The sequence below is a fragment of the Neomonachus schauinslandi genome, chromosome 12, assembly GCF_002201575.2.
Source record: "Neomonachus schauinslandi chromosome 12, ASM220157v2, whole genome shotgun sequence".
Lineage (NCBI taxonomy): Eukaryota > Metazoa > Chordata > Mammalia > Carnivora > Phocidae > Neomonachus > Neomonachus schauinslandi.
Window position 1 is genome coordinate 2472336 of NC_058414.1, and position 26509 is coordinate 2498844.

At 43.6% G+C, this 26509-nt stretch overlaps 1 protein-coding gene across 1 annotated transcript in view; it reads left to right on the top strand.

The window, feature by feature from the left end:
* ABCA13 (ATP binding cassette subfamily A member 13) overlaps positions 1 to 26509 on the top strand; it is a 386205-nt gene that overhangs the window by 56068 nt on the left and 303628 nt on the right. The window contains exons 12-18 of the mRNA XM_044920208.1: positions 678 to 775; positions 1025 to 1201; positions 2093 to 2298; positions 3094 to 3233; positions 12911 to 13025; positions 17452 to 22236; positions 23835 to 25646. Of these exons, the coding sequence (XP_044776143.1) occupies positions 678 to 775; positions 1025 to 1201; positions 2093 to 2298; positions 3094 to 3233; positions 12911 to 13025; positions 17452 to 22236; positions 23835 to 25646 (7333 nt within the window). The remainder of the gene's footprint in view (positions 1 to 677; positions 776 to 1024; positions 1202 to 2092; positions 2299 to 3093; positions 3234 to 12910; positions 13026 to 17451; positions 22237 to 23834; positions 25647 to 26509) is intronic.

A 26509-nucleotide genomic window follows, 5' to 3' on the forward strand; every position in this document is an offset into this window, starting at 1 on the left:
TGCTAGGAGCCAACGTGAGATTGATTGAAAGGCGGACTTCAAACTGTGTGACACCTTTGTTGAGCTTGGAGGTAGTTGGCACCGTGCGTTTTATGCTCTGCAGGGTGACTCGGTGTGGCGGGGCGCGGGGGCTTAACTGCCGTCACCGTGAGCGTAGCCTCCTTCTGGGACCAGTGACATGAGGGGCAGTTTCCCGCCCAATGGGTGCGACTCCCATTCACATGCTCAGCCCTTGTGTTCAGATCGGGCCAGAGCGTATCCCTGGATGATCATTCTTCTGCTCCTTCCGTGGGGCGGGGACAATGCATTCCTCCTCCTTTCCAGAAAGCCCTTCTTTGAACCTCCACTGACTAGTGGTGTTACTTCTTGGCCCAAGGTGACACCACATGGGCTGGAGGCTTCTCACCTTTTCGTGGTGGAGAGAGAAGAAATGAGTACGGATGTCCCTTTGGAGTGAAGCTCTCCTGTCTCCACGGTGCCATCCTCATATGTCTCGGGGAAGCCTGAAATGATAGTGCAATCAATTTTCTCCATTTTGTTCTCTCAGGAAGATCATAAAATGTCTGATAACAGGTGCAGGTTTTCAGAACTCACTGTCCTATGCACGGCCTCGTGGAGAGGTCAGGCTGGGAGTAGCTTTAGGGAAATAGTAATGCATCAGTTTGTTGACCTTACAGAAGTGCTCACATGCCTGGAGAGATCAGCTAACAGCTCCAGACTGGGCGGACCCGACCAGTTGCAACCGGAAAAGGATGTGCTCTTTCGGTGGAAGCAGGTAAAGCATAGCATGGGGTTATAAATCAACAGGTTTGATAAAACATTCAAGAAGCTCCTGCAATCTTCAGTTTTGCCCCTGCTGTGAGCTGTGCAGGCAAAATGTGCCAGCAAAAAGGGCAAGTTTCGAAGAGCCTTGTCTTATTTTGAAATTCGGACTGCTGCTGAGGTCTGGCTGTGGCTCCCCAGCCCATGGGGGGCGAGCGCAAGCCTCTCTAAGTCACCCCTCCTGCTCTCCTTCACCTTTCAGCTCTTGGTGAAGAATGCTACGGATTGGCCTCTAAATGTGAGCTTGCCCGGGAGGGAGGCTCTCCTGTGTTTTGGGAACCCTGGCGCCTGGGAGGGCTTCCGAGGGCTGACGTGTCCCCACGACTCCTCCAACAAGACCAGCATTTTAAACAAGCTACTGAGGTCAGCAGAGGACGCGGTAAGTGGTCACCTTCTGATCTCATCCGCCAAGACCAATGGGCTTATTTTGAAGGTCAGACCCCATACGGAATCCCTGCCGCCCCTGCTCCGTCCCTCCTGTCTGGCCACACTAGGAGGCCGTGTGGCACCCATCCAGCCAAAATCTCCTCGACAGCAAGCGGGTTTCCCCTTTAAGAGCACCCCAAACTTTCAGACCGTGCCCCTCTGCTGTCCTGGTTTCTGGGCTCCCTGTCCTCTCCATCCCTGGCTGCAAATGTCACGAAGGGTGGAAGAGTATCTTTGGGCATCAGTCAGCTTGGAGCCAAGAGGTGCCGGTGGGCCTGCTCTTCCGTGTCCCTGACCCTTGCTGAGCACTCGAGAGCGGGGAGCAGTTTGTTAGTAAAGATGACGATGTCACCTTTGACCCGTATTTTTCTCACCGAGCGCTACAAATTACAGTACTGTTCACCTTTCTGCTCCGTATTACGGAGTTTCACGTATTACGTGTTTTATTTCTTAGCTTCTCGCACTCCCAGCTAGGGTCAGGCTGGAAGGGGCCGGTGTGTTTCTGCTGTGTTTTTTTGTTGGAGGATGTGGGTTGCAGCCCAGCCCGTGGTAATTATGGGAACGGAATCACAGGACTGTGACTCCGAGGAGGCCGGGTCCAGTGGGGGCCGCTGGGGGACTAGCCAACACAGATGGCCTTCACACCTGCATCCCTGCTGCTCGATTGCTGGATGAGCCTTGATTTGGAGATACAGAGTCAAGTCTAGGACGGTCCCTTAGGTTCTCAGAGGCCCACGGGGCAGTCAGGAGAGTCCTTGGGACGGGAGACTGGGCATGGGTGTTTCAGGGTGCCGTACCGTCCTCGCTAAATGTATCACAAACAACGTGTTCTTCTCCTGTCCAGGATCGCCTTTTGCAAGAGGTCGTCACTGGGTGCACAGATGTGCCAGTTTCGGGACCCGAAGGGCTTCTGGGCTGGCAGGAAGTGGCGGTGCAGCTGGTGGACGTGGGCCTTTCCTGCAGGCGGCTCTGCCAATGGCCGGGAGCGGCCACCTCACCCGGGGACCGTGACCTTGCTGGTGACTGTAAGGACCAGCTTGCCACAGCGCTGTAAGTTTGTGTGCGGCGGGAAACTGGTGAATAGTTGGGAGCCAGGTGATCCCGGCCATCTACTAAAGCAATGGATCCACATAGTATATTCCTATTTCTAGTATATTCTATTCCTAGGGGGAGGCATGATTTTTTTTTTTTTAATCTAAGAACAAGGACTGACCTATTTGGTACTATTGGAAAGCATTTAAAAATGCAAAATATCAGGGGCTCCTGGGTGGCTCAGTCGGTTGAACAACCTGCTCTTGGTTTCGGCTCAGGTTGTGATCTCAGGGTCGTGAGATCAAGCCCCGAGTCGGGCTCCACACTCAGCGCAGAGTCTGCTTGAGATTCTCTCTCCCTCTGCCCCTCCCCCTGCTCGTGTGCACGTGCACTCTCTCTCTCTCTCTCAAATGGATAAATAAAATCTTAAAAATAAATAAATAAAAATACAAAATAGTAAACAAGCCCTTTAAAGGTTTACCATTGACTTAATCTTTCACAAGCTTCTTGGCCTCAAAGTTGATTTCATATTACGTCCTTTTATTTTCCTCTTTCTGTTCTCTTGATTTGTTGCGTCTTATGTTTCATGTGTTCCCGTGAATGATTCTCCCTCATTTTTCAAATCATGGGAATTCGTGGGAATTCGTAAGCAATCAAATACCTAGTAAGACAGCTATTGCCAAGGTTCTAATTTCTGATGCAAATGACCGCCGGGTCCCCGTGTATGTTTGCATGTAGATGAATTCGTAACGATCCATCCCCTGGAAAACCACGGTTAAATGCGAGCTTTCTCTGGATTCTCTTTGATTGCAGGATACTTCATGCACTAGGAAAAGTACAGTTGTCCCTGGAAGAAACATCCTGCTGGAAAGGCTTCACAGGATTTATCAGGAAGACCTGTGAACTGGTCCGCTATGTGAACATGCAAGGAAGCGTCCAGAACGGTCCGTCTGGTAAGTTGGTGGTCTTCACCGCGGGAATGTGGGGGCTGCTTCCCCTTCCATGCGTTGTTCATGAGAGACGCCCCTATTTAATGATGAGGAGCTGGAAGCAGAGACTCACCAAGTATATTTGCCATTGTGATGCCCACAGTAAGTTACTGCTGTCTGTTACGGCAAGACCACCCAGGGGTCCTGGTTTCACTGGTTGTCCCAGCTGGTTTTTACCAGCGACCACTTTTCTCTCAACCTGTTCTGGTTTGGCTGATAAACACGTGCCTGTACGGACCAGGCATGACGGACCCTGAGAAGTCCCGAGGTGCTGCATGTGGGGCCTTGTCAGTCCTGTGCTGTTAGCACAGGGGGGGGGCAGCACCCCCAAGTCGAGCCAGCTCCCCTCTTCCCATGCCATCCTCAAAACCAAAAATCCCCTCAAGTTCGAACTGTACAAGTTTGCAACAGCCTGATCCACAGGCAGTCATTCTCTCGTCCCAAAGGCCCTCTTCTCTGAGAAGTTGCTGCCAGGGTTCGACCCATGTTTGTGACTCGTCCTTGTCGAGAGCTGGTCGTCTGGGTCTGGGTCTCCTTGGGGACCGTGCTCGCTCTGGGTGTGCTGTGTGCTGTGTGCCCTTCTGCTCTGTGGGGTACCAGCTTCCCCTCGGAGCACCTGCTGCTTCGACTTGGGGTGGGGAGGGAAGTTATCTGTTCTTGCTCCGTGGCCACGTCCACTTAATCTCGCTTCCTTCTTTCTTCCTCAGACTGCTGGGGTTTTTATTTCTATTTTTTTAGTTTTTATTTAAATTCCAGTCAGTTAACATGCAGTGTAATCTTAGTCTCAGCTGTACAATATTGTGATTCAACACGTCCCTACATCACCCCGTGCTCATCACGACAGGTGCGCTCCTTCCTCCCCATCACCTGTTTCCCCATCCCCCACCCACCTACCCTCTGGTGACCAGCAGTGTGTTCTCTAGAGTTCAGAGTCTGTTTCTTCATTTATCTCTCTCTCTTTTTCCCCCTTTGCTTTTTGTTTTGTTTCTTAAGTTCCACATGTGAGTGAAATCATATGATAATTGTCTTTCTCTGACTGACTCATTTTGCTTAGCATAATACTCTCTACTTCCATCCACGTCATTGCAAATGGCAAGATTTCATTCTTTTTTGGTGGTGGAATAATACTCCATTGTATATATATATAGCACGTCTTCTTTATCCATTCTTCAGTCAGTGGACACTGGGCTGTTTCCATAGTTTGCTGTTGTTGATAATGCTGCTATAAACATTGGGGACCATTTCCAGAAACCATTTCCAGAAACATAGGCGACAAAGAGTGACATTCAGCATCAGTGAGAAGCCTGGGTTCAGAAGTCTCAATAATATTGACAATCACAACATTTGTTGTGTTTTGTATGAATTATTTCATCCAATCCTCACGTCAACCCTTGAGTTGGGGTCTGTTTTGACTTCATTTTCAGATGGGAATATCGAGGCTCACAAAGATTAAATTCTGGCATAGACCACAGAACTCCAAGTGTCAAAGCCAAGACACATGTTGGAGGTCTTACTCCGGAGCCTGTGAGCTTCACTTCCGTCTGGACGGTCCCCACTGGGTGCATCATGCTGCCTAAAGGCTTGTCGGTTACGGAAATACAGCTTGCCAGAGAATGGAGTTTTGCTGATCTCTGTTCTGTACATTTGTTTCCTCTTTCATGGATTTTCCTAATTTGTTTCCTGTTCCATGAATTTCTTCTTTTATTTTTATTATTTCCTTCCTTCCTTCTACTAAATACAGTTTGATGTTCCTTCTCTAGCTTCTTGATTTTCAGATTTTCTTCTTTTCTAATAGATGCTTTTGAAGTTGTAACATTTCTTCTATGCACAGCTCTAGTATATTCCACAGTTTGATATGTCATAGTTTTATTACCATTCTGTTCAAAATTTCCTGGTGTTTGTTATGGTTTCCGTATATTGCTTAATTTCCACTAACATCTGGGGACATTTCAAGTGATTTATAAAGAAAACTCTGAATTTCTAGCCTATTTTAGTGAGAGAACATTCTCAGTGTTCAGTCTTCGGAAGTTATTGAGATGTGTTTATGGCTCACGTGGTCAATTTTGGTAAATGTATGTGCTCTTCAAGACCGTATCAATTCCGTCTTTTTGGGTGTAGTAGTTATATATATTAATTAGGTCAAGTTTGTTAATCATCCACATCTTACCTATTTCTTACCTGCCTCTTTTACAGACATAGATGAGTTAAAATTTCCCAGTGAGATGGTAGATTTGTTTGTTTTCCTTTTAGCTTTATCAGTTTTGCTATATGTCATTTAAGTTACTTTATTAGATACAAAGAGTTTAGAACTGACATATATTATTATTTTTTAAAATTTTATTTATTTATTTGACACAGAGAGAGAGAGAGAGAGAGCACAAGCAGGGGGAGTGGCAAGCAGAGGGAGAGGGAGAAGCAGACTCCCTGCTGAGCAGGGAGCCCAAAGCAGGACCCGATCCCGGGACCCTGAGATCATGACCTTAGGTGAAGGCAGATGCTTACCTGACTGAGCCACCCAGGTGCCCCTGATGTCAGTATTAATGTTAGTATTAGCTGGAGTCTGGATGTTCAACTAGGATGCCACCATGGTTAAGTTTACTCCCAAGTATTTTATTATTTTTTTAATATTTTTTTTCTATTTTGTAAATGGAACTGTTTCTTTAAGTTCCTTTCCTTTTCTTTCTTTTCTAAAAAAGATTTTATTTTTAAGTAATCTCTACACCTAACGTGGAGCTCAAACTCAGGACCCTGAGATCAAGAGCCTTGTGCTCTACTGACTGAGCCAGGCACCTCTTAATTTCCTTTTCATATTATTCATTGTTAATATAGAAAAATACAACTGATTTGTGTGTGTTGATTATGAATCCTGCAGCTTTGCTGAATTTGTTTGTCAGTTCTAAAAGTTTTTTGGTGGAATATTTAGAGTTTTCTACGTATAAGATAATGTCATCTGCAAACAAGGATAATTTTACTTTTTCCTTTCTTATTTGGATAGTTTCAATTTCTTTTTTTCTTTGGTTGCTGCGGCTAGAACTTCTAGTACTGTGTTGAAAGAAGTGGGAAAAGTGGCATCTCTTTCTTTCTCTTTTTTCTGTGTTTTTTCCCCCCCTCCTTTTTTCCTTTATTGTATAGTCTGGATAGTTATCTCTGACTTAATTTGTAGTTCACTCTTTCTTAAGAATGCATTTAACGTACTATTAAGCTTATTCATTGACTTCTTGTAATAAGTTCTAGAGTTTCAATTTCTAGTGTTTATAGTTTTTTTTTTTAAGATTTTATTTATTTATTTTTGAGAGAGAGAGAATGAGAGACAGAGAGCATGAGAGGGAGGAGGGTCAGAGGGAGAAGCAGACTCCCCGCGGAGCAGGGAGCCCGATGTGGGACTCGATCCTGGGACTCCAGGATCATGACCTGAGCCGAAGGCAGTCGCCCAACCGACTGAGCCACCCAGGCGCCCCTATTTTTTTTTTAAGATTTTATTTATTTGAGAGAGAGAATGAGATAGAGAGACAGAGAGCATGAGAGGGAGGAGGGTCAGAGGGAGAAGCAGACCCCCCGCCGAGCAGGGAGCCCAATGCGGGACTCGATCCCGGGACTCCAGGATCATGACCTGAGCCGAAGGCAGTCGCTGAACCAACTGAGCCACCCAGGCGCCCCATAGTGTTTATAGTTTTTAATTAAAGTCTGTGCTGGTATAGCTCCAATAATTTGATCTCCCGAGTGTCTGTTTCTATTGTATGATTTTCTTCTTTGTATCACTTTTTATGTTTTATATGTAGTTGTTTTTGACTCTATTCCAGACATTATATATTAAAAATTGTGGAGATAATTTGATACTGTGGATGTTTTCCATCCTTCAGATAGGCTTTTTGCTTGTTTGCTTGCTTACTTGCTTGTTCGTTTCTGACAGGCAGTTGGCAGGGTGGGGGGGGGGCATGTCACCTTAATTCAGCCAGAAGTTGACTCCTTTTGTTTTAAAAGCATGGTGTCAGTGTTTGTGAGATCTTATGTGTTTGTCGTCTGCCCTCACTGCTAGAATGCAGCCCTTTGGGGTCCCAACCTGAGGCTGTGGTGTTGACCAAAGACATTTTTTCCTTGGTTGGCCCTGAATTCCAATTTATTTCCTACTCTGGTGAGACCGTTGAAAGCTCTGTTCATTTTCTCAGCCCTTGTTTCTGCTTTTTGAAGTAGAAATTGCCTTCAATGGAAAAGTGGCTTCAAATGCTGGGTTTCGTCTCACCTGCCTTCCGTCTTCTGGATCCTGGCCCCACAAATACTCTTGGCCTTGAAAGCTGTCTGATGCCTTCAAGGATTTTAAAAATATTTAAGATATATTAAATATCTCCTCTAGGTGTTTGTAGTAGGAAGGTTGGGTAAAAACATTCTGGCCAGCCATATGCAGAACTGCCTGCTCCCAGTTCATGGTCAAGGCTGGTGTGTGTGCCCCTAACCTGTGGGTGAGAGCAGGGCTGCCAGCCGTGGCTTGGCAGTTAGGCCCTGACAAGCTCTTGGGGGCCGAATAGTGAGGTGGTAAGGGGCTTGGACTTGGGAATCGGCCTGATTAGGCTATGCCCCTGACTGGCCATGTGATTGGGAACTTCAGCTTCATCATCCGTAAACAGGCACAGTCCTATGAGAATTAAGCAAGTTACTACTTAGTAGGGTGTGTGTAGTGTGTCCAGTGTTACATAAGTACAAAGCGAAGAATAAACGTTCAAGTGTGTGTTCCCCGGGGTGCCATGGCCCTGCTCCCTTGTACCGGGTACTTTCAGGTAACGTTTATTTTTTACTTTTTTTTAAGAGTTTATTTATTCACTTGACAGAGAGAGACAGCGAGAGAGGAAACACAAGCAGGGGGGGAGTGGGAGAGGGAGAAGCAGGCTTCCCGCTGAGCAGGGAGCCCGATGCGGGGCTCGATCCCAGGACCCTGGGATCATGACCTGAGCCGAAGGCAGATGCTTAATGACTGAGCCACCCAGGCGCCCCTAGGGTAAGGTTTAATGCGTGTTTCCACAAGCCAGAAGTACATCAACTAATGCATGTGAGTTAGGAGATCATTATTTAAAAAAAAATTTTTTTAGAGAGAGATAAAGAGAGTGTGTATGCATAAGCACAAAGAGAGGGTGGGGCAGAGGTAGAGGGAGAGAATTTTAAGCAGGCTCCCTGCCCAAGCTGGAGCCCCACCTGGGGCTTGATCTCACGACCCTGAGATCATGACCTGAGCTGAAACCAACAGTCCGACCCTTTTAACTGACTGAGCCCCCCAGGCATCCAGAGAATGGCTGGCATGTTCAAGCAGACGTGCCAAGTGTTGGCAAGAATGTGGAGGGAATTGGGACGGTCATTTGGTGCTGGTGGGAATGTAAAATGGTATGCTGACTTTGAAAAACAGCATCAGCCTCTTAAAAACTTACACACCCAAATACCATATAATCCAGCCATTTTGCTTCTAAAGAAAAGAAAGCGTATTTCCATCCAAGACTTGAGCATGAACGGTCATAGCCTCTGTATTTGCAATATCTGCAACCAGGGAGCCAGCCAACTGTGACTCGCAGGACTAGAAAGACTAGCCGTGGTACACCCAGAGCGGATATTACTCCGTGGTAAAAAGGAATGAGCGCACTCCCTCGTGAACGAAGCTCAGACTAACTGATTCTAATTAATCATGCTCAGTAAAAGATGTCAGGCAAAGAAAAGCACACACTATAATTCCATTTATATGAATTTCTAGAAAATAAAAACTAATCGATGGTGGCGGAACACAGATTGGGGGTTGCCTGGGGACAGGAGCAGGGGGCTGGACCTGGCAGGTGGAGGGGTGACCAGGGGGGAGAGGACACTGTAGGAGTGACGGATATGTTCACTGTCTTAATTGTAACGATATTTCACTGGTATGTACGTATGTCAAACCCTAACAAATTGTACATGCAAATATGTGTGATTTGTTGTATGTCAGCTATATTTCATTAAAGCTGGGTTTTTTTAAAGAAAGAAACCCTAATTTAAGGCAAGTAATTTATGCTCTTGGCATCTAGGAGAAAGAAAGGGGCAACAAGGTTGATAATTAGCACAGGTTATGTGATTCATATCAGACTTTTTTTTTATTATGTTATGTTAATCACCATACAATACATCATTAGTTTTTGATGCAGTGTTCCATGATTCATTGTTTGTGCATAACACCCAGTGCTCCATGCAGAATGTGCCCTCCTCAATACCCACCACCAGGCTAACCCATCCTCCCACTCCCCTCCGCCCCAGAACTCTCAGTTTGTTTTTCAGAGTCCATCGTCTCTCATGGTTCATCTCCCCCTCCGATTCCCCCCCTTCATTCTTCCCCTCCTGCTATCTTCTTCTTCTTTTTTTCTTTTTAACATATAATGTATTATTTGTTTCAGAGGTACAGATCTGTGATTCAACAGTCTTGCACAATTCACAGTGCTCACCATAGCACATACCCTCCCCAGTGTCTATCACCCAGTCACCCCATCCCTCCCACCCCACCCCCCACTCCAGCAACCCTCAGTTTGTTCTCTGAGATTGAGAATTCCTCCTATCAGTGAGGTCATATCATATCAGACTTTTTGAAAAGGTTAATGATACCAGAAAACCAAGCCACACTGAGTCACTTTTTTAAATAAAAGAAGGAAACATAGAGGCACCTGGGTGAGCATCTGACCCTGGGTTTCAGCTCAGGTCGTGATCTCAGGGTTGTGGGATCAAGCCCCATGTTGGGTGCCATGCTCAGTGGGGAGTCTGCTTGAGATTCTCTCTGTCTCTCTTCCTCTGCCCCTCTCGCTCGTGCTCTCTCTCTGTCTCTGAAATAAATAAATCTTAAAAAAAAAAAAAAAAGAAGGAAACATAATCCACCAGAAAGGGAACAGCCGCAGATGGGAGTGATCAACCCTGAGATGCAGGAAAGCAAGCGGACGGATGGTTTTGGGCGCAGCAGAGAAGCAACCCTCCAGCGTGCGGAAGGAGAAGACAAATAGAGGGGGCTGACTTTCTTGCAGAAAGCCCACCGGTCTCCTGCACTGGAGGGACAAGCGTCCAAAAGTGACTTTGAGGGGTGGGATAGACAATAGACTGGATGAGACCGTGGACAAGGAGAATTGCTGAGCCACGCTCCCTTCGTCGTCCGAGCCAGGCCCCTGCTGCCCCACTGTGTCAGCAGAAGACTAGAGGCTCATGTAGCCTACTCTGACCCTGGAGCTCTAGACACAACTGAGGGCGCAGATGTCACCAGCACTGCTGGGGACTGATGTAGCCTTCCTGTTCTGAATAGCAAAGTGCCCAGCATCCCTCTTGTGTGCACAGAATACTGGCGGTCAGGCTTCCTCCTTGCCACCATGTGCTAGCAGGAATCTGGAGAATTCTGCTGTGCGGGTCTGGGAGAGATTGACCCACCCAAGAGGAAAGATGTGCAATCTGGACCAACAGTTGATGGTCCCCCCTCCTGGAAAGGTTGGCTTTTGCCTGATGACTTGGGAGCGAGTGAAGCCCTCCAACGGAGAGGCCACCACCCTGCACGAGGTGCTTCTCAGAGCCTCCTTCTGACACGTGAATGGGCAGCCTTGTTTCATCAGATGCCGAGGAAAGCCTCCAAAGACAGAGCTCACAACAAGCAGAAAAACAAAACCTCAGAAGAAATGGGAAATACTGATACAAACTTTAAAACAAAGGAAATAAAGATACAACAAGAGCAGAAAGCGACTTTCAACGGATCTCCTCAAACAAGAAGGAATTGTTAGAAATTAAAAACGTCTAAGTACACAGAAGTGTTTTCAAGTGAAAGAGACCAGAAATTAGAAGAGAGAATATTCTAAGAGATTATAAAGCTGGAGAGTCGTGTAGGAGGTCCCACTGACCGCGACTGGGAGTTCTCAAAAGTAGAGATGACGCAGGGTTTGGAATGATCGAAGAAATGACCCAAGAACATTTCCTAGAATGTTTGTGTTTTGTATTTGTTGGCCATTTGTATGTGTTCTTTGGAAAAATACCTACCCAGGTCATCTGCCCATTTTTTAATCAGATTGTTTGTTGTTGTTGTTGTTGTTGAGTTGAATGAGTTCTTTATATATTTTGGATATTTGCTCCTTATTGGAAATATCATTTGCAAATATCTTCTCCCGTGTAGTCGGTTGCCTTTTTGTTTTGTTAATGGCGTTTCCTTTGCTGCACAAAAGCGTTTCAGTCTGATGGAGTCCTGACAGGTTATTTTTGATTTTGTTGCCCCGAGGAGACAGATCCAAAAAAATATTGCTAAGACTGAGTTTACTGCCTATGTTTTCTGTTAGGAGTTTTATGGGTTCAGGTCTCACATTTAGATCTTTGGTGTATTTTGAGTTTATTTTTGTGGATGGTGTAAGAAAATGGTCCAGTTTCATTCTTCTGCATGTGGCTGTCCAGTTCTCCCAAAATCATTTGTTGGAGACTGTCTTTTACCCATTGTGTGTTCTTGCCTCCCTTGTTGTAGATTAATTGACCATATAAGTGTGGGTTTATTTTCTGAGGTCTCTATTCTGTTTCATTGATCTATGTGTCTATTTTTGTGCCAGTACTATACTGTTCTGAGTTAGTTTTGATGATGTTTTTGTCCTAACTATGGGTCACATTTTCCTGCTTCTTTCCATGCCTGGTAATTTTTGATTGGATGCTAAACATCATGATTTTAGCCTTGTTTTGTGCTTGCTATTTTGTTTTCCTATGTTCTTTTTTTTTTTTTTTTAAGATTTTATTTATCTATTAGAGAGAGAGAAAGAGCACGCACAAATGGAGGGAGCAGTAGAGGGAGAGGGAGAAGCAGACTCCCCGCTCAGCAGGGAGCCCGACTTGGGACTTGATCCCAGGACCCTGAGATCATGACCTGAGCTCTGACGGCTGACGTTTAACCAACTGAGCCACCCAGGCGCCCCTGTTTTCCTATGTCCTTGAAGGCAGTTTCATCCTTTAGGATCTTGCTTTTAAGGTTTTTTAGGCAGGACTGGAATGGTACTGGTGTGGTTGCAGATATTACCCAGGAGTTAGGCTAGACCTATTTTGCATCTTGTACTCATTATCTAATGAAAATTGTGGATTGTTCCAGTCCAGCTGATGGAAACAGAATTTGTTCCTGGCCCATGTGGCCACTGGACACTTTTCTTGAGTCTTTTTGGGTGGATCTTTCCCTGGTCTCATGGGGCTTTTTCACCTGCAGTCACTGATTTACCCTCAGCTGAATACTTGAAGGAGGCATACAGCAGGTGCTCCATCCGTGGAGCTCTCTCCTGGGAGTCTGTTCTGTGTATCTGTGCCATCTTTCGGACTCCAGCCTTCATCCTGTCTACTCAAGGTGCCCACCAGCTCCACTTGGTTCTACCTCCTGTGTCATTGCTGGGACGCTCTCTCTAAGGCAACAGTGGGATAATCATGGGTCTCACCTTATTTACTTTCTGTTTTCTGTGGATCACTGTCTACACTGCTTGATGGCCAGTGGTAGTTGACCTTGGCCAGACGTGGAAGCCAAATCACAAGGATTTCTAATCCTTCTTTTGTTTTTATTTTCAACCAGATTAACTGAAACACTAAAGCGTTTTTCACTTTGGCAGATTTGACTGTTGTGTCCAACTTGAAATCAATATATGAAATGCCTTTCTATTTAGCATTCTCTGAGGAATCTCCTTGTTATGAAGAAAACATGGATTGGGAAGTCATCACCGATAATTATTTCACATTTTTGAGGAACTTACTCAAGTCTCCAGCTGCTTCCATCTCCAGGTAAGTTTTCAGAATTCAGTTTCCAGGTTTTGATTTAACTATTATTTGAAGACAAACAAAACCTATTTATAGGAAAAGCTTGCTTTATTTATTTATATAATAATTATTATTTTTTTAGAAAGGGTGTGAGAGAGTGCGAGTGGGGGGCGCAGAGGGAGAGGGAGGGAGAGAAAGAATCTCCAGCAGACTCCGTGTCCAGCATGGAGCCTGACGTGTGGCTCGATCTCACGACCCCGAGATCATGACCTGAGCCAAAATCAAGAGTGGGATGCTTAACCGACTGAGCCACCCAGGTGCCTCAGGAAACACTTGCTTTAAAATGTGAGCTCCTGATGTGACTGTTGATGAATACAGTATTTCATATTAGGCATTCGATGATATTTGCTCCAGAGCATCTATGACTCATGTTTCCCTGGATTTTGAAAAGAAATACAGATGATAGTCATAAGATTTTCCTTCAAAAGCATGATTTATAATAGATGCTCCAAAAATGGAATGTTCGAATAATAGTCTCATCCAGTTCCTTACTTTAGACATGGGATCAGTGATTGAAGATTCTGGTAGCTCTGGAGACTTTTGGGAGAGAAGTAATCTTTGGAACTAAATCTGCCAGCTTATATGCAGCTCATGCATTGAGATGGAAATTGTTATGTATAATTATGGAGACTGTATATAGCTTCTTTATTTATTTAACTTTTTAATAGATGAGCTTTTCATTTTATTTATTTATTATTATTTTTTTAAGTAAGCTCTACACCCAATGTGGGGGTTGAACCCACAGCTCTGAGATCAAGAGTTGCATGCTCTGCCTACTGAGCCAGCCAGGCACCCTGGATATCGTGTATAGTTTAAGATTTATTTATTTATTTTAGAGAGTTGGGGGGCAGAGGGAAAGGGAGAGAGAGTCTTAAGCAGATTTTGCGGTGAGCGTGGAGCCTGACACAGGGCTCGATCTCATGACCCTGAGATCACAACCTGAGCAGAAAACAAGAGGTGGACGCGTAACCAACTGAGCCACCCAGGCGCCCCCGTGTATAGTTTAAAGCACACTTTATTTATTGCTTGTGGGGTGTGTTGGGATGACATGGGACAGAAGCTTTGCATTAGGGCATAGCTTTCAAATTCGGGAATGGATCAAACTTATCTGTGAAGTTTGCTAAGAGTACAAATCCCCGGAGCCTGTCCCAGCCTTGCTAAACCTTGGCTGTCTGTAGGACCCGGGTTTTGTAGATTTAAGAAATTCTGCAGGTGGTTCTGGTGCACACCAAAGTTCAAAAGCTATTCTGTAACATCTCTCTGGACCTAGGATTTGTCACTCCAGGAAATGTGTGTGTGTGTGTGTGTGTGTGTATTTATTCTCATTATTCACATTTTAGTGAGTTTTTACTCACTACTCATTTTACTTCCTACCATCCCCTCATACATATGGTGTGTTTTTGTTGTTGTTGTTGTTTTTAAATTATGTTATGTTAGTCATCATATAATACTTCATTACCCTATGACCCAGCAATTGCACTACTGGGTATTTACCCCAAGACACAGATGTAGTGAAAAGAAGGGCCATATGCACCCCAATGTTCATAGCAGCAATAGCCAAACTGTGGAAAGAGCCGAGATGCCCTTCAACAGATGAATGGATAAAGAAGATGTGGTCCATATATACAATGGAATATTACTCAGCCATCAGAAAGGATGAATACCCAACTTTTACATCAACATGGATGGGACTGGAGGAGATTATGCTAAGTAAAATAAGTCAAGCAGAGAAAGTCAATTATCATATGGTTTCACTTATATGTGGAACATAAGGAATAGCGTGGAGGACATTAGGAGAAGGAAGGGAAAAATGAAGGGGGAGAAATCAGAGGGGAAGACGAACTATGAGAGACTATGGACTCCGGGAAACAGACTGAGGGTTCTAGAGGGGAGGGGGGTGGGAGGATGGGTTAGCCCTGTGATGGGTATTAAGGAGGGTACGCACTGCATGGAGCACTGGGTGTTATACGCAAACAATGAATCATGGAACACTGCATCCCAGGAAATTTTCAAGCTTAGTGGGCCAAGGAGGAAGACCTCATCAGCTAGACGCCCTGGAGAATCAGTCCTGTGCTCAGGTCGGATTTACAATACTGTCCTTTCCTGAAAGTCTCAAATATTTAATAGCCCCAGAAAGACAGCAGTAAAACCCATCAGTATGTGCTCTGAGGGCATGTTTCATTTTATCACTGTAGACCCGTAGCAACTGGCATAGCATCTGTTATGCTAGATGCTAGATAATGGGATGAGTAAATAAAAACAAGGTTGGGCATTAATTGCAATTCATATGATGGAAGCTAAGCCTGAAAAGAAAACCTCTGGGCCATGTCCTGTTCCAGCCATCTAACAGCAGTGTGAATCTGCTAATTAAAAAAATATATATATATTTGACATATTTTTTTTCCATGACCTGGAGATACCGATTTATACCCCAACAGGCTTCTGTAGGAGTGAACTAAAACCATAGTTAGGAAAGTGCCTTATAAATTGTAAACTGATGTAAAAACATGGAGCAATAGTTCCAGCAGTGGTACTAGTTAGTTCTACTGCAGCCCTTGCTCACACAGCTCCTTTTTCTTTTTTAAAACTTTTATTTATTTGAGAGAGAGAGAGATTGAGAGAACGAGTGGGGGGAGGGGCAGAGGGAGAAGCAGGCTCCCCGCCGAGCAGGGAGCCCGATGCGGGACTCGATCCAGGGACTCCAGGATCATGACCTGAGCCGAAGGCAGTCGCCCAACCGACTGAGCCCCCCAGGCGCCCCAGTTGTGCATGTATTTCTATGCAGGCTGGATTTGAGCAAGATCCATGTGGAATTCCTAATAGCGGAACTTTCTCCTTCTTGCTGGAGAAGTTCCCTGGGGAATGTTCTCCAGTGTTCCCTGGTTCAAAGTACCCACTCTCTTGCAAATAAGAGTAAACTAAAAGATGGGGCGCCTGGGTGGCACAGTCGGTTAAGCGTCTGCCTTTGGCTCAGGTTGCGAGCTTGCTCTCTCTCTCTGTCTCTCTGTCTCCTCTCTCCCTCGCGGAAATATATAAATAAATAAATAACATCTTAGAAAAAAATAAAGAGTAAACTAAATGAAGGCTGTATTTTCTGCTCCCAGATCCCAGCCATTAGAGGGGGGAAAAAAACATTCATTATTTGATCTCTCCTGTGTCTGTCCTGTGTCAGACTGTGCCTTAGCCGATAGGATGATAGACTGAAAGAAGTTTAGAGAGGAATTCAGCCTTTAAGCCATTAGTAGTGAATACAGGTCAAAAATCCCCTATCCACAATTTTTCAATGTGTCTTACCATGTCAGAACATGTAGGCTTTTTGTATGGTGGCATCCCAGCTCCTCCTACAGAGACCCCAACACGGAGACCCCATCACGGTGAGCCCATCTCCGGTCTCACTGCAGGGAGTGTTCACGAGTTGAGGGTCTGCCCCAGTCCCCACTGGTACAGGGGGCAGGAATACATACCTGATACGTGCACCATGTTGTCTTTTTTTTTTTTTATTTTATTTTTATTTAGAGAGGGAGAGAGAGCATGAGTGGGGGGGGGGGGCGAGGGAGAAAGAGAGAGAGAGAGAGAATCTCCAGCAGACTCCATGATCAGTGCAGAGCCCCACGTGGGGCTCGATCTCACAACCCTGAGATCATGACCTGAGCCGAAATCAAGAGTTGGACACTCAACCGACTGAGCCACCCCGGTGCCCCCCATGATGTCTTTCTAAACTCTGAAACACAGAGGGCCCCAAGGATTTGAAAAGTGGACTGGTAGCTCCTGAGTTAGTGGAAGTTAGTAACCTCTCCAAGTGTGGACTTCTATCACAGGTGTGGACTTGTAACCCCAGAGATGCTCCTTTGAGAACTGTTTGTATTTTACAAGTAGACACCTGGAGAGAAACTGCACTATCTAAAATCATGAGTTTCTAACAGTGGGAAGTACAGCATTGTTTAAGGAGCACTGGAATTGCTTCTAGAACAGTCCATTCCGAGAGTTGTCATAGGGGGCAGGTTCTGATACACCCTGCCTTTTGGACTACCTTTGTAGCCAAGATGTTCTGAGACATGACAAGGAATTGAATCCTCAGATTCTTCTGGCATACATAGCAAACTTACCTTTAATGATCCTACATATGAAATCACGGAGTATAATTTAAAATGCATTGCTTTTGGTGCAGGAAGCTAATTTTAAGCTACATATATGCATCTGCATTGTGGATTTCTAAAACACTTCCAAATGCTCGCATTAATTTAATTCCAGTTGTGAAATATATTGTGAAGTAAATAGCCCACTTATGTTTTGCTCTAAATACGTGTATTACTTGGAAAATTTGATAAATTGAATTTGTCTTGAATTAATTATTTAATTGGATACTAAGACAATTCCATTAATATTGTAGGGTCTTGAATTCCACAAAGGAACTTCTCATGATGGAAAAGAAGTTGCATTCCCTCGAGGATGAGGATATAAACTTTTTTTTATCTTTTGTGGGATTTTTGGAGAAATTATTGCCTGATCCTTTCTACTCACCCAGCATGCCCAAATTCCATGCCCTCCCATCTCTCACTGAGACTCTTCTGAACACAAGTCACTTGTGGGTAAATCATTTAAGAAGTTTAGAGAGCGACCCATCTCCTATTGATACTCAGAAACTTTTGGAATTTGGCAAAGCGGTGATCGACAAAATAGAAACTCTTGAATGTCTCTGGATAAAGAACGAATCGAACAATATTTTGAGGTTCATGGAATTAGTACTTTTTGAAATTGATCCCAAGCTCCTGGAATTGTGGATGTATGGCATTTCAAAAGGAGAAAGAGTCAAGTTGGAAACCTTGTCTACACTTCTTAATTTTTCTGTCCCAGAAGATGAGAGGGTCCTTAGCAAGAGCCTTAACTTTTCCCAGTTGTTCCATTCACACTGGCCTCAATCGCCAGCTGTGGAAATGGACTTTGTACATTTGAGTGAAACTGTGATATGCAGTCTCTATGAATTCGGATTTCTGAAGCAGGGACAAGTCTCTGAAGCTCTGGACACAGTCTATGCTATAAGGAATGCATCTGAACTTTTCTCAGCCCTTTCTGAGCCCGAAAGACGAGACGTTGATACGATCTTGACTCAGATATATCTACATGTCTTCCAGGACAATGATTCAGCGTTGCTTCTGAAGATTTATTCTTCATGTTTCCAATATATTTATAAATTCTTGAGCATTCCGAGCACAGAGCCTTTGCTATCTTTCCTTGCACAAACCTCAGAGCACATTTTGGATAACATAAAGCAATTCAATTTTCAAAACATCAGTAAAGCATTTGCATTTTTGTATGAGACAACAGGGGTTCTTGAGGGACTTTCTGAGGGATCTTCTTGTCAGCAGTTGCTTTCAATTTTTAACTACTTGGAGCTTCAAGCCCAATCCCTGATGTCTACAGAGGGCCCAGAACTGGGAGTGATCCATGCCACATTGACAGGCCTCAAACAGCTGCTCATGGTAGACGAAGATTTCCGTATTTCTTTCTTTCAATACATGAGCCAGCTCTTCAATGGATCAGTCGAAGCCCTGTCGGGTAATGAATGCTTTTCCTTGGATAATAAGAACATCTCTTCTGTAGATTATTCAATAGATAGAGGGTCTTCATTTATTCTTCCGTGGGCACAAATTCTTTCCAACCTCTCAGCGAACAGCACTATGTTCAATGAGTTAATGGCTGTTCACTGTACTGTTTCATGGCTTCAAATGTGGACTGAAATCTGGGGAAGCATATCTCAAATATTCCAGTTTGACATGAACATTTTCACTCCTCTTCACGTGGGTCTCACTCAGCTTCTGGATGAATTGGAAAGTGATGTGAAAATTTCTAAAAGCTGCCAGGGAATATTTCCCACCCATCGCCCTGCCAGACTCATACTGAATTTGTTTAAAAATGTAACTCAAGCTGATGGCTTTCATGACTGGGATGATTTTTTGACTCTCAGAGATCTCTGGGTAGTATTAGGTGATGCATTAGTTAGGGTAAAGTCACTTAGCCCCGACCAAGTAGCGAAGTCCCTTTTCACCATGGAAACTGCCCTGCGTCATCTAAAGATATTTCCCTTAAACACAAATGCAAGCAGAGAGTTTTTCTATTCTCTGCTTGACGTTTTCATGGAGTTAAGTGATACCTCAGCATACACCGACAGAAACATCCAACTAATAAATCACTTGCTTTCAAATAACGTCACAAATTATGGAGTGAAGTTTGAAAATGTGGTCACCAAGCTAAGAGAAACAATGTTATTGCTTCGAAATGTGTCACATGACCAAGATTTATTGTCCTGTGCCGATATTTTCCAAAATGTTACTGAGTTTATTTTGGAAGATGACTTATTACACGTAAATACTTCACAGAGGACATTACGTATTCTGGCCATGTTAAATTCCACATTTTCCTCCGAGGACATGATTAGCAGACTGAAGGGGTGCATTGCATGGGTAGATATCACGAACCATCTGTACATGATGTATAACTCCAGTGTTGCACAAGCCTATCCTCAGGGTAATTGGAGGAGTTTCAGAGATGTGGAAGACAAAATTAACTCTACATTGAAGCTTTTTACTTGGATTCTCAATATAAAGGGACCTCACTGCACACTGAATAATTCAGATGTAAATTGTGTGAATATTGTATTGAAAAATGTAACTGACTTTCTGAATGCCATGCTCACCGAAGTCTTTGAAAAGGAAAAGGTACCCAAATTTGAGATCTTATTAACCCTTTTAAATGATTCCACAAACCAAGTAAGGATGATTATCAACAACTTGACAAGAGACTTTGATTTTGTATCTCATTCCAACTGGCCACGTTTTACCGAATTAATTCTAAGACCCGTAGAATTGTCAGATGACATGCCTAGTCAGTTTACAAATCTTTGGCTGCATTTAGTAGCTCTGGGGAAGGAAATTCAGAAACTTAGGAAGGATATTTCCACTCACATCCTAGAAAATGACACCTCTTCTACATCTGAAAAGTTTTTAAATCTATTTGTTACCAGTCCAAAAGAAAAGGATGTCAACAGGTTAGGCAGTTCATTTTATCATTTAGCCAGCTACCTTGACTTCAACTTCTCTCATGATCTCCAAAATCCACCACAAATAATTCCACACAAAATCATGAACGCTGTAGGTCTTTGTATCCAACTGATTAGGGATGTGTTCAACTCCCTGGCACCCTCGGTTCTTCACAATATTCCACAAGATCCAGGTGATATTCAAGTTTTCAAGAAGGTAGCGTCTCTCCTGCGCACTCTCAAGAAGACAGACATAGACCTGCTGGTCGACCAACTTGAGCAAATGAGTGAAAGCCTAATGGATTTCTTTAAGAATATCAGTAGCTTCGGTACCGGCAGTTTGGGGGCCAACCTGCTTGTGGGCTTGGTGGAAAAATTTGTAGACAGCTCACATTCTTGGAATGTTAATCATCTGCTGAAATTCTCACGCTTGTTCCCTAAGGATGATGTTAACGCTGTGGTAGACGTGTACTACATGCTTCCTCGTGCCGTGAGGCTCCTGCAGACGGGAGTTGACAAAAACATCACAGAAGTCCTCAAGGATGTCTATAACTTTACTCTCCTTCATGGCATAAGCATTTCCAATGTCACCAAGGAAGACTTTGCTATCGTGATAAAAACTCTTTTGGACGCAGTTGAATTAATATCAGAGAAATCAGGAATTCTTTCCGAGGCTTTCACTTGCCTTCCTGTGGTTTGGTGCTGGAATCACACAACTTCTGGGTTTTGGCAGAATCCGAAGTTAGATGCCTGTAAATCCTATGAGCTCACATCGTCTTTCTTTTATGGCAAAGTGGCCAGTCTCCTCAACCACCTCCACCTCTCTCCCCCAGGTGAAGGTTTACAGTGTTTGGATGAAGGCTCACAGAAGGAGATTATGAGGAAGATGGTCTGTGTAATTCATGAACTAGCGCACTGGAATTCCATTCTTCTAGAGCTTTCTGAAGTCTTCCACGTTAAAATTTCGCTTGTGAAGACCATGCAGGAATTTTGGCATAAAGTGTTACCATTTGTCCTGTCGTCCGAAAATCAAAGCAATGGCAGCATCTCTGAACTTTGTCCTAGTGGCCCCATAAAGCAAATTGCTTCGCAAATCTTAGCAAAATTAAAAAATGTTAACTCTACAAAAATTCCATTAGATGGAAACATTCTTGATAGATTAGCTAGTTTAAACAAGATCCTTAACATTAGTGAAGGCACAGAGGCATCTCTCCGAAATACAATTTCTTTCACTTTGGAAAAGATCATGAAATTGCCTTCTGGGGATCAGCACCTAGAAAATACTACCCGTTCCCTGGACCCTCCATTTGTGACGTTTCTAGATGCCAATCTGACAGGCAGTAATTTAGAAGCATCATCAAGTTTTACTAAAAAAAGAGAAGCAACTTACAACTTTTCTTACTTTGAGAAGCTAGGGCTTGGGCTTGAACAAATCATGATAGATCTAAGCCACGACTTTCCTATCAGACCCCTACTTTCTGAAATTATCAAAGAAATTCAGATGATTAATTCAGAGACTCTTCAAAACCTAACTTTGCAACTTGCCCATTTTTTTGAAAGCCTGGGCTCATCGTCATTGAACACATCCAAAGTCATTGAAGATTTTCTATTGGTCGTAAAAAATTGGCTTCGTAAACGGGCAAAGGAAGATGATTCTGGAATGATTCAAACATTATTTCTTCTTATGGCCAATGAGAGTTCAACTGATGATCTCGCTTTGTTGACCAAAGATATTGCTACCTTCTTGAGTTTTCTCAAAACCATTTCTAGGGAAGATAATTTTGATATTGCCCATCTTACTCAGCTGCTAAGCCAAGAGCAGCTAACTAATTTCTCACTCATTCAATTCCTTTTTGAAAGTTTCCTAATTAATTCGATCAGTAAGTTAGCTGGGAGTTCTCCAGAGGCAGCTTTAAATTCAAGTGATACTGACCTTCACATAATGAATTTCATGAAGCTCACCTTGAACCAGACACAGTCAGAAAATGGTGAGAGAATAATCCTCCCTCCAAGAAGCATAGCGGATTTCATAGAACAGGTTTTAAAAACATTTTTCTCATTTTTACTAGAGGAAAATTCTGAGAATAGAGTATCTCTTCTGCTAAAAGCCTTCCATAAAGACATCATTGCAAAGTTGAGGTGAGTCTACTTTTTTTTTTTTTTAACATTTATTTAATTATTTGTGTGAGAGAGGGATTGGGAATGCTTGGGGGCAGGGAGGGGCAGAAGGAGAGGGAGAGAAAATCTCCATAGACTCCACGCTGAGGGCAGAGCCTGATGCAGGGCTTGATCTCACAACCCTGAGATCATGACCTGAGTGGAAATCAAGAGTCGGACACTTAACCGACTGCGCCATCCAGGTACCCCTCTGCTTTTGTTTTGTATGGTAAATGAGGTTGTTATATATTACAATTGATTTTTATTTCCTGGAGTGTATAAACATCAGTAACAGCACTTTCGTACCTATCACCTTTGGATGACCTTTGAAGTGAATTTTGTCTTAGTGGACATTTTATTAAAATATCATGGTGAAATAATTTTGATGATTGTCATCTAAGTAGTAAACACATATAGAAACCTAGCCCTTGGTGATTAATCACTTATGCTTTCTTACGTTCTTGGGTTATGCAAATAGTTATGAAGTTCTATTTTATGTGGAACTTAAGCATTAGTTTTTATATTTGTATATGCACATACTTGCTCATAATTTGAATTGATGTAGTAACTGTCTCATCACCAGTGAGGCATTTAAATATTTTCATTCCAATTCATCTAAAATTTTAAAACTGATGGTCACATTATGTTTTCTTCTTATGCCTTTTTTTCATTCTATTTGAAGCTTACTAGTGAAAAGGCAGGACGGACATTCCAGTTCATTCTGTGATGTCTGTATCAGTCAGGGCTCAACCACAGAAGTAGAACCAGATCGAGGAGTTAATTCAAGGAACTGGCTGCTCTGCTTTTGGCCACTGGCTAAGCAGGTGTAAAGTCAGTAAGGCAGGCTGTCTGGAAGCCGTGCTCCCACAGGAGACAGTTGTGGGGTGGGGGATGACTGGGGAGAAGAGCAGTTGCTATTTGGCGTTGCTAGGTCAGGGAAGTTCTAAGCCCACTCTGAAGGCCCTCCAGCTGATGAAGTCAGGCCCACCCAGGACAAAATCCCATTTTCCTCAGTCTGAGTTTACTCATCAGGGGCTTTAATCACACCGCAAAATCTCTTCCCAGCAGCACCTGGGTTAGTGTTGATGCCGCAAACTGGCTACTGACTTCCTTTCAGCCTCTACTCTCCTGAGGGAATCCACCTTGTCGCTCACCGCTCACCGAGACAGCTTATGGGAATGGGCCGTCCCTCAGCCTAGCCTTGCTCTTGCTGACACATCACAGAGCCATCACCTGTCTGAGCAATTTGCTAGGACCTTGAACATTCAGCAAGATGTTACCTCTTGCAGTGAGAAGCAATTTATATTGATTTCACCTTCCCATCTTTTTTAAAACCAAAAGTATGTGGCTTTTGAAGTGGCTAGGTTTGAGTCATTGTAATGGGATTATCTGTGAAATTCCTCCATCCTTTTCATTATTTGGCACCAAAATATTAATTTTCATCTGGAATGCGTGTTAGCATGTTATCTTGTAGTCAGTGTGACCCCCCCCCCCATGATGCCTACTATGAAACAAAAGTATGACTCTAGGTTTTGATCTTTCCACTGCTAAAAATGAAATTAAAAAATTTTTATTTACAGTTTTGTCCCAGAGGATAAAATTCTAGAGATTCTGACACCAAATCAATTTCTTACCACCTCAAAAGAAGACAGACTGATGAGCATTTTCTCAAGTTTAAAGGAGATCCTAAATCATCTAATCACAAGTTCATTTATTTTAGACAATGGAAAATTTTATTTTGATCATCATCAAGGACTGAAGTTCATGAGAGGTTTATTTAATGCTCTTCTAAGGGAAACCCCAGGGAAAAATAAGACCGAAAATAATTTGGAGTTTCTTGCGGTCATGAGTCAGTTGCTCTTTCACACGAACAGCTCTGAGGATCTCCTCCAACTCAGTCACAATCTTAGGTCAGCTCTTCAACTTGTGAGAGGAAGTTCTACGGAGCTAGCACGTCTCATGGATATACTGGTAAACTCTCCTCACGAGGGTTTCCGTGACTTGTATCCTACACTCCGAGAAGTTATACTTTCCAATCTAACTGGTTTGCTTTCCTTTATAAATAATTCATTCCCTCTAAGAAACAGGGCAACATTAGACATTATTAAGAGATTGCTTGGTGTTATCTCAAGGGCTGGTGGAGAAAGTGGTGCCCCAGAGCCCCTCTTGGAAATGTCTGATACCCTGACCATGCTGGTGAGGGACATCGCTGAGATGAGAGATCTTGCCACCTCGGTGACCTCCACTGTGGAACTTGTGGGGCTAGCCACGAAAGTTGCCAGGAAGATGGCCACCATATTTGAAATTCATTCCATCTCCAATACCACTGACACTATGAAATTCTTTGGCAGTCTCTATCCCGTTTTGCGACAAAGTGTTCAAAACGTTGTGAGTGAATTAACTACTTTGAAGAATGTGGACCATTTATTATCTGAAAATATAAACGACTTGTTGACACCATTTCTTGACTTGGCTTTTGGGATGATTGGGGTCAAACTTAATATTTCACAAGACTCTGATATTGTCAACATGTCTTCAAGCACATTCTCATATGTGAACCAGTCCAAGGACTTTTCTGATATTTTGAAAGAAATTGCTGAATTTTTAACTTCTGTGAAAAGCAATTTGGGAGCCATGGAGCATCTTGTGGTAGCTTTTAATAATGGGACTAGAATATTTGCTATGGATTCTGTCAATGCATGGGAAGAAATTTTGGATTCCTTAGTTCCTATAAATAATATCATCAACCAGATAGACTTCTTACATCCTAATCCCCTTCCCACTCATAGTTACCCTCAAGATACAATGTGGGAAAGAACCCAGGAAGTGATCCTGTTTTTGGATGAAATGCTATCACAAGACAGCATGGAAATTGGGACTTACTTGAGAAAGGCGATTGATCTCACCTTGGAAGCTCTTTGGAGTAACTTAGAGAAGGATGACTGGAGTGTCTATAACCTGTTGCTGACATTAGCTCAGCATCCAGATAACTTTTTGAAAGCCATAGAAACAGCTGGGGAGGTCTCTGGTGCAAGAGATGATCTGAGTGGAGCTTTGTTTTCCAACACCTCTCTGATTCAGAACATAACTCATCAACGGCTTGAAGAAGCAGTCCAGGTCATGTTAAGGAGAATGGCTCTCTTGAGGAAGGAACTTCCCCTAAACAACTCTCAGTGGAGAAATTCCAGGAGAACTTTGTTCCAGCCCATTTTTGAGAGTTTTATTAATGCAACCACTGGAAAGAAGATCACATCAGGAAAAGAAGAGAGGACCAAAAAGGAGATGGCTGATTTTCCTTACATCCTCAAGCCGTTACCAAGTTTCGAGCAATTCCTGAAGGGATTAATTGCATTGACGGAGTATTGGCAAGAGGTCCCGCTGATGGATCAAAGGTAATGAAACACCTGTTTCACTTCCTTTTTGCCCCCTTGCAGTGACTACAAAACAGGACTCTGCAGGAATGGCCTGGAACCAGGTTAAGTATGATCCTCTACTTCACCTTGATTGCATGCTGGAGTTCGTTTCAACATCCAGTGACTTGAGTCCAGTGTCTTCATGACTTGCCTCGTGATTTGGCATTCAGATAGGTTTTGGATTTATCCAACAGTGTTTGACAGTACATTATTTTATTTTCAAAAGGAAAAACTTCTTGTTCTATTCACTTGTCCCCAGCGAGGTACATACACAGCTTTTGTATTTGTATACTCTGGCTGCCAAAGATCCTACTGTTTGGTAGGCAAATAAGAATATAAGGCTATGTATTCCATGCAGAAAAGTGTGCTTTCAGTTGTAACCACCCCTGGAAAGGGACAGGTAGCTCTTGGTTTCTTTTCTATTTATTTATTTATTTATTTATTTATTTATTTATTTAGATTTTATTTATTTGACAGAGAGAGACACAGCGAGAGAGGGAACACAAGCAGGGGGGGTGGGAGAGGGAGAAGCAGGCTTCCCGTGGAGCAGGGAGCCTGATGCGGGGCTCGATCCCAGGACCCTGGGATCATGACCTGAGCCGAAGGCAGACACTCAACGACTAAGCCACCCAGGCGCCCCGGTTTCTTTTCTCTTTAAAGATTTTAAGTAATCTCTGCACCCAATGTGGGGCTCAAACTTACAACCCTGTGATCAAGAGTCACGCGCTCCACTGACTGAGCCAGCCGGGCGCCCTGGCTTTTTCCCTCTTTAGGTTCAATCCAACACTGTGGTTGATCCACCTCCAAGCTCTGCCCCCATCTCTGAGAGGCAGGTCAGGGGA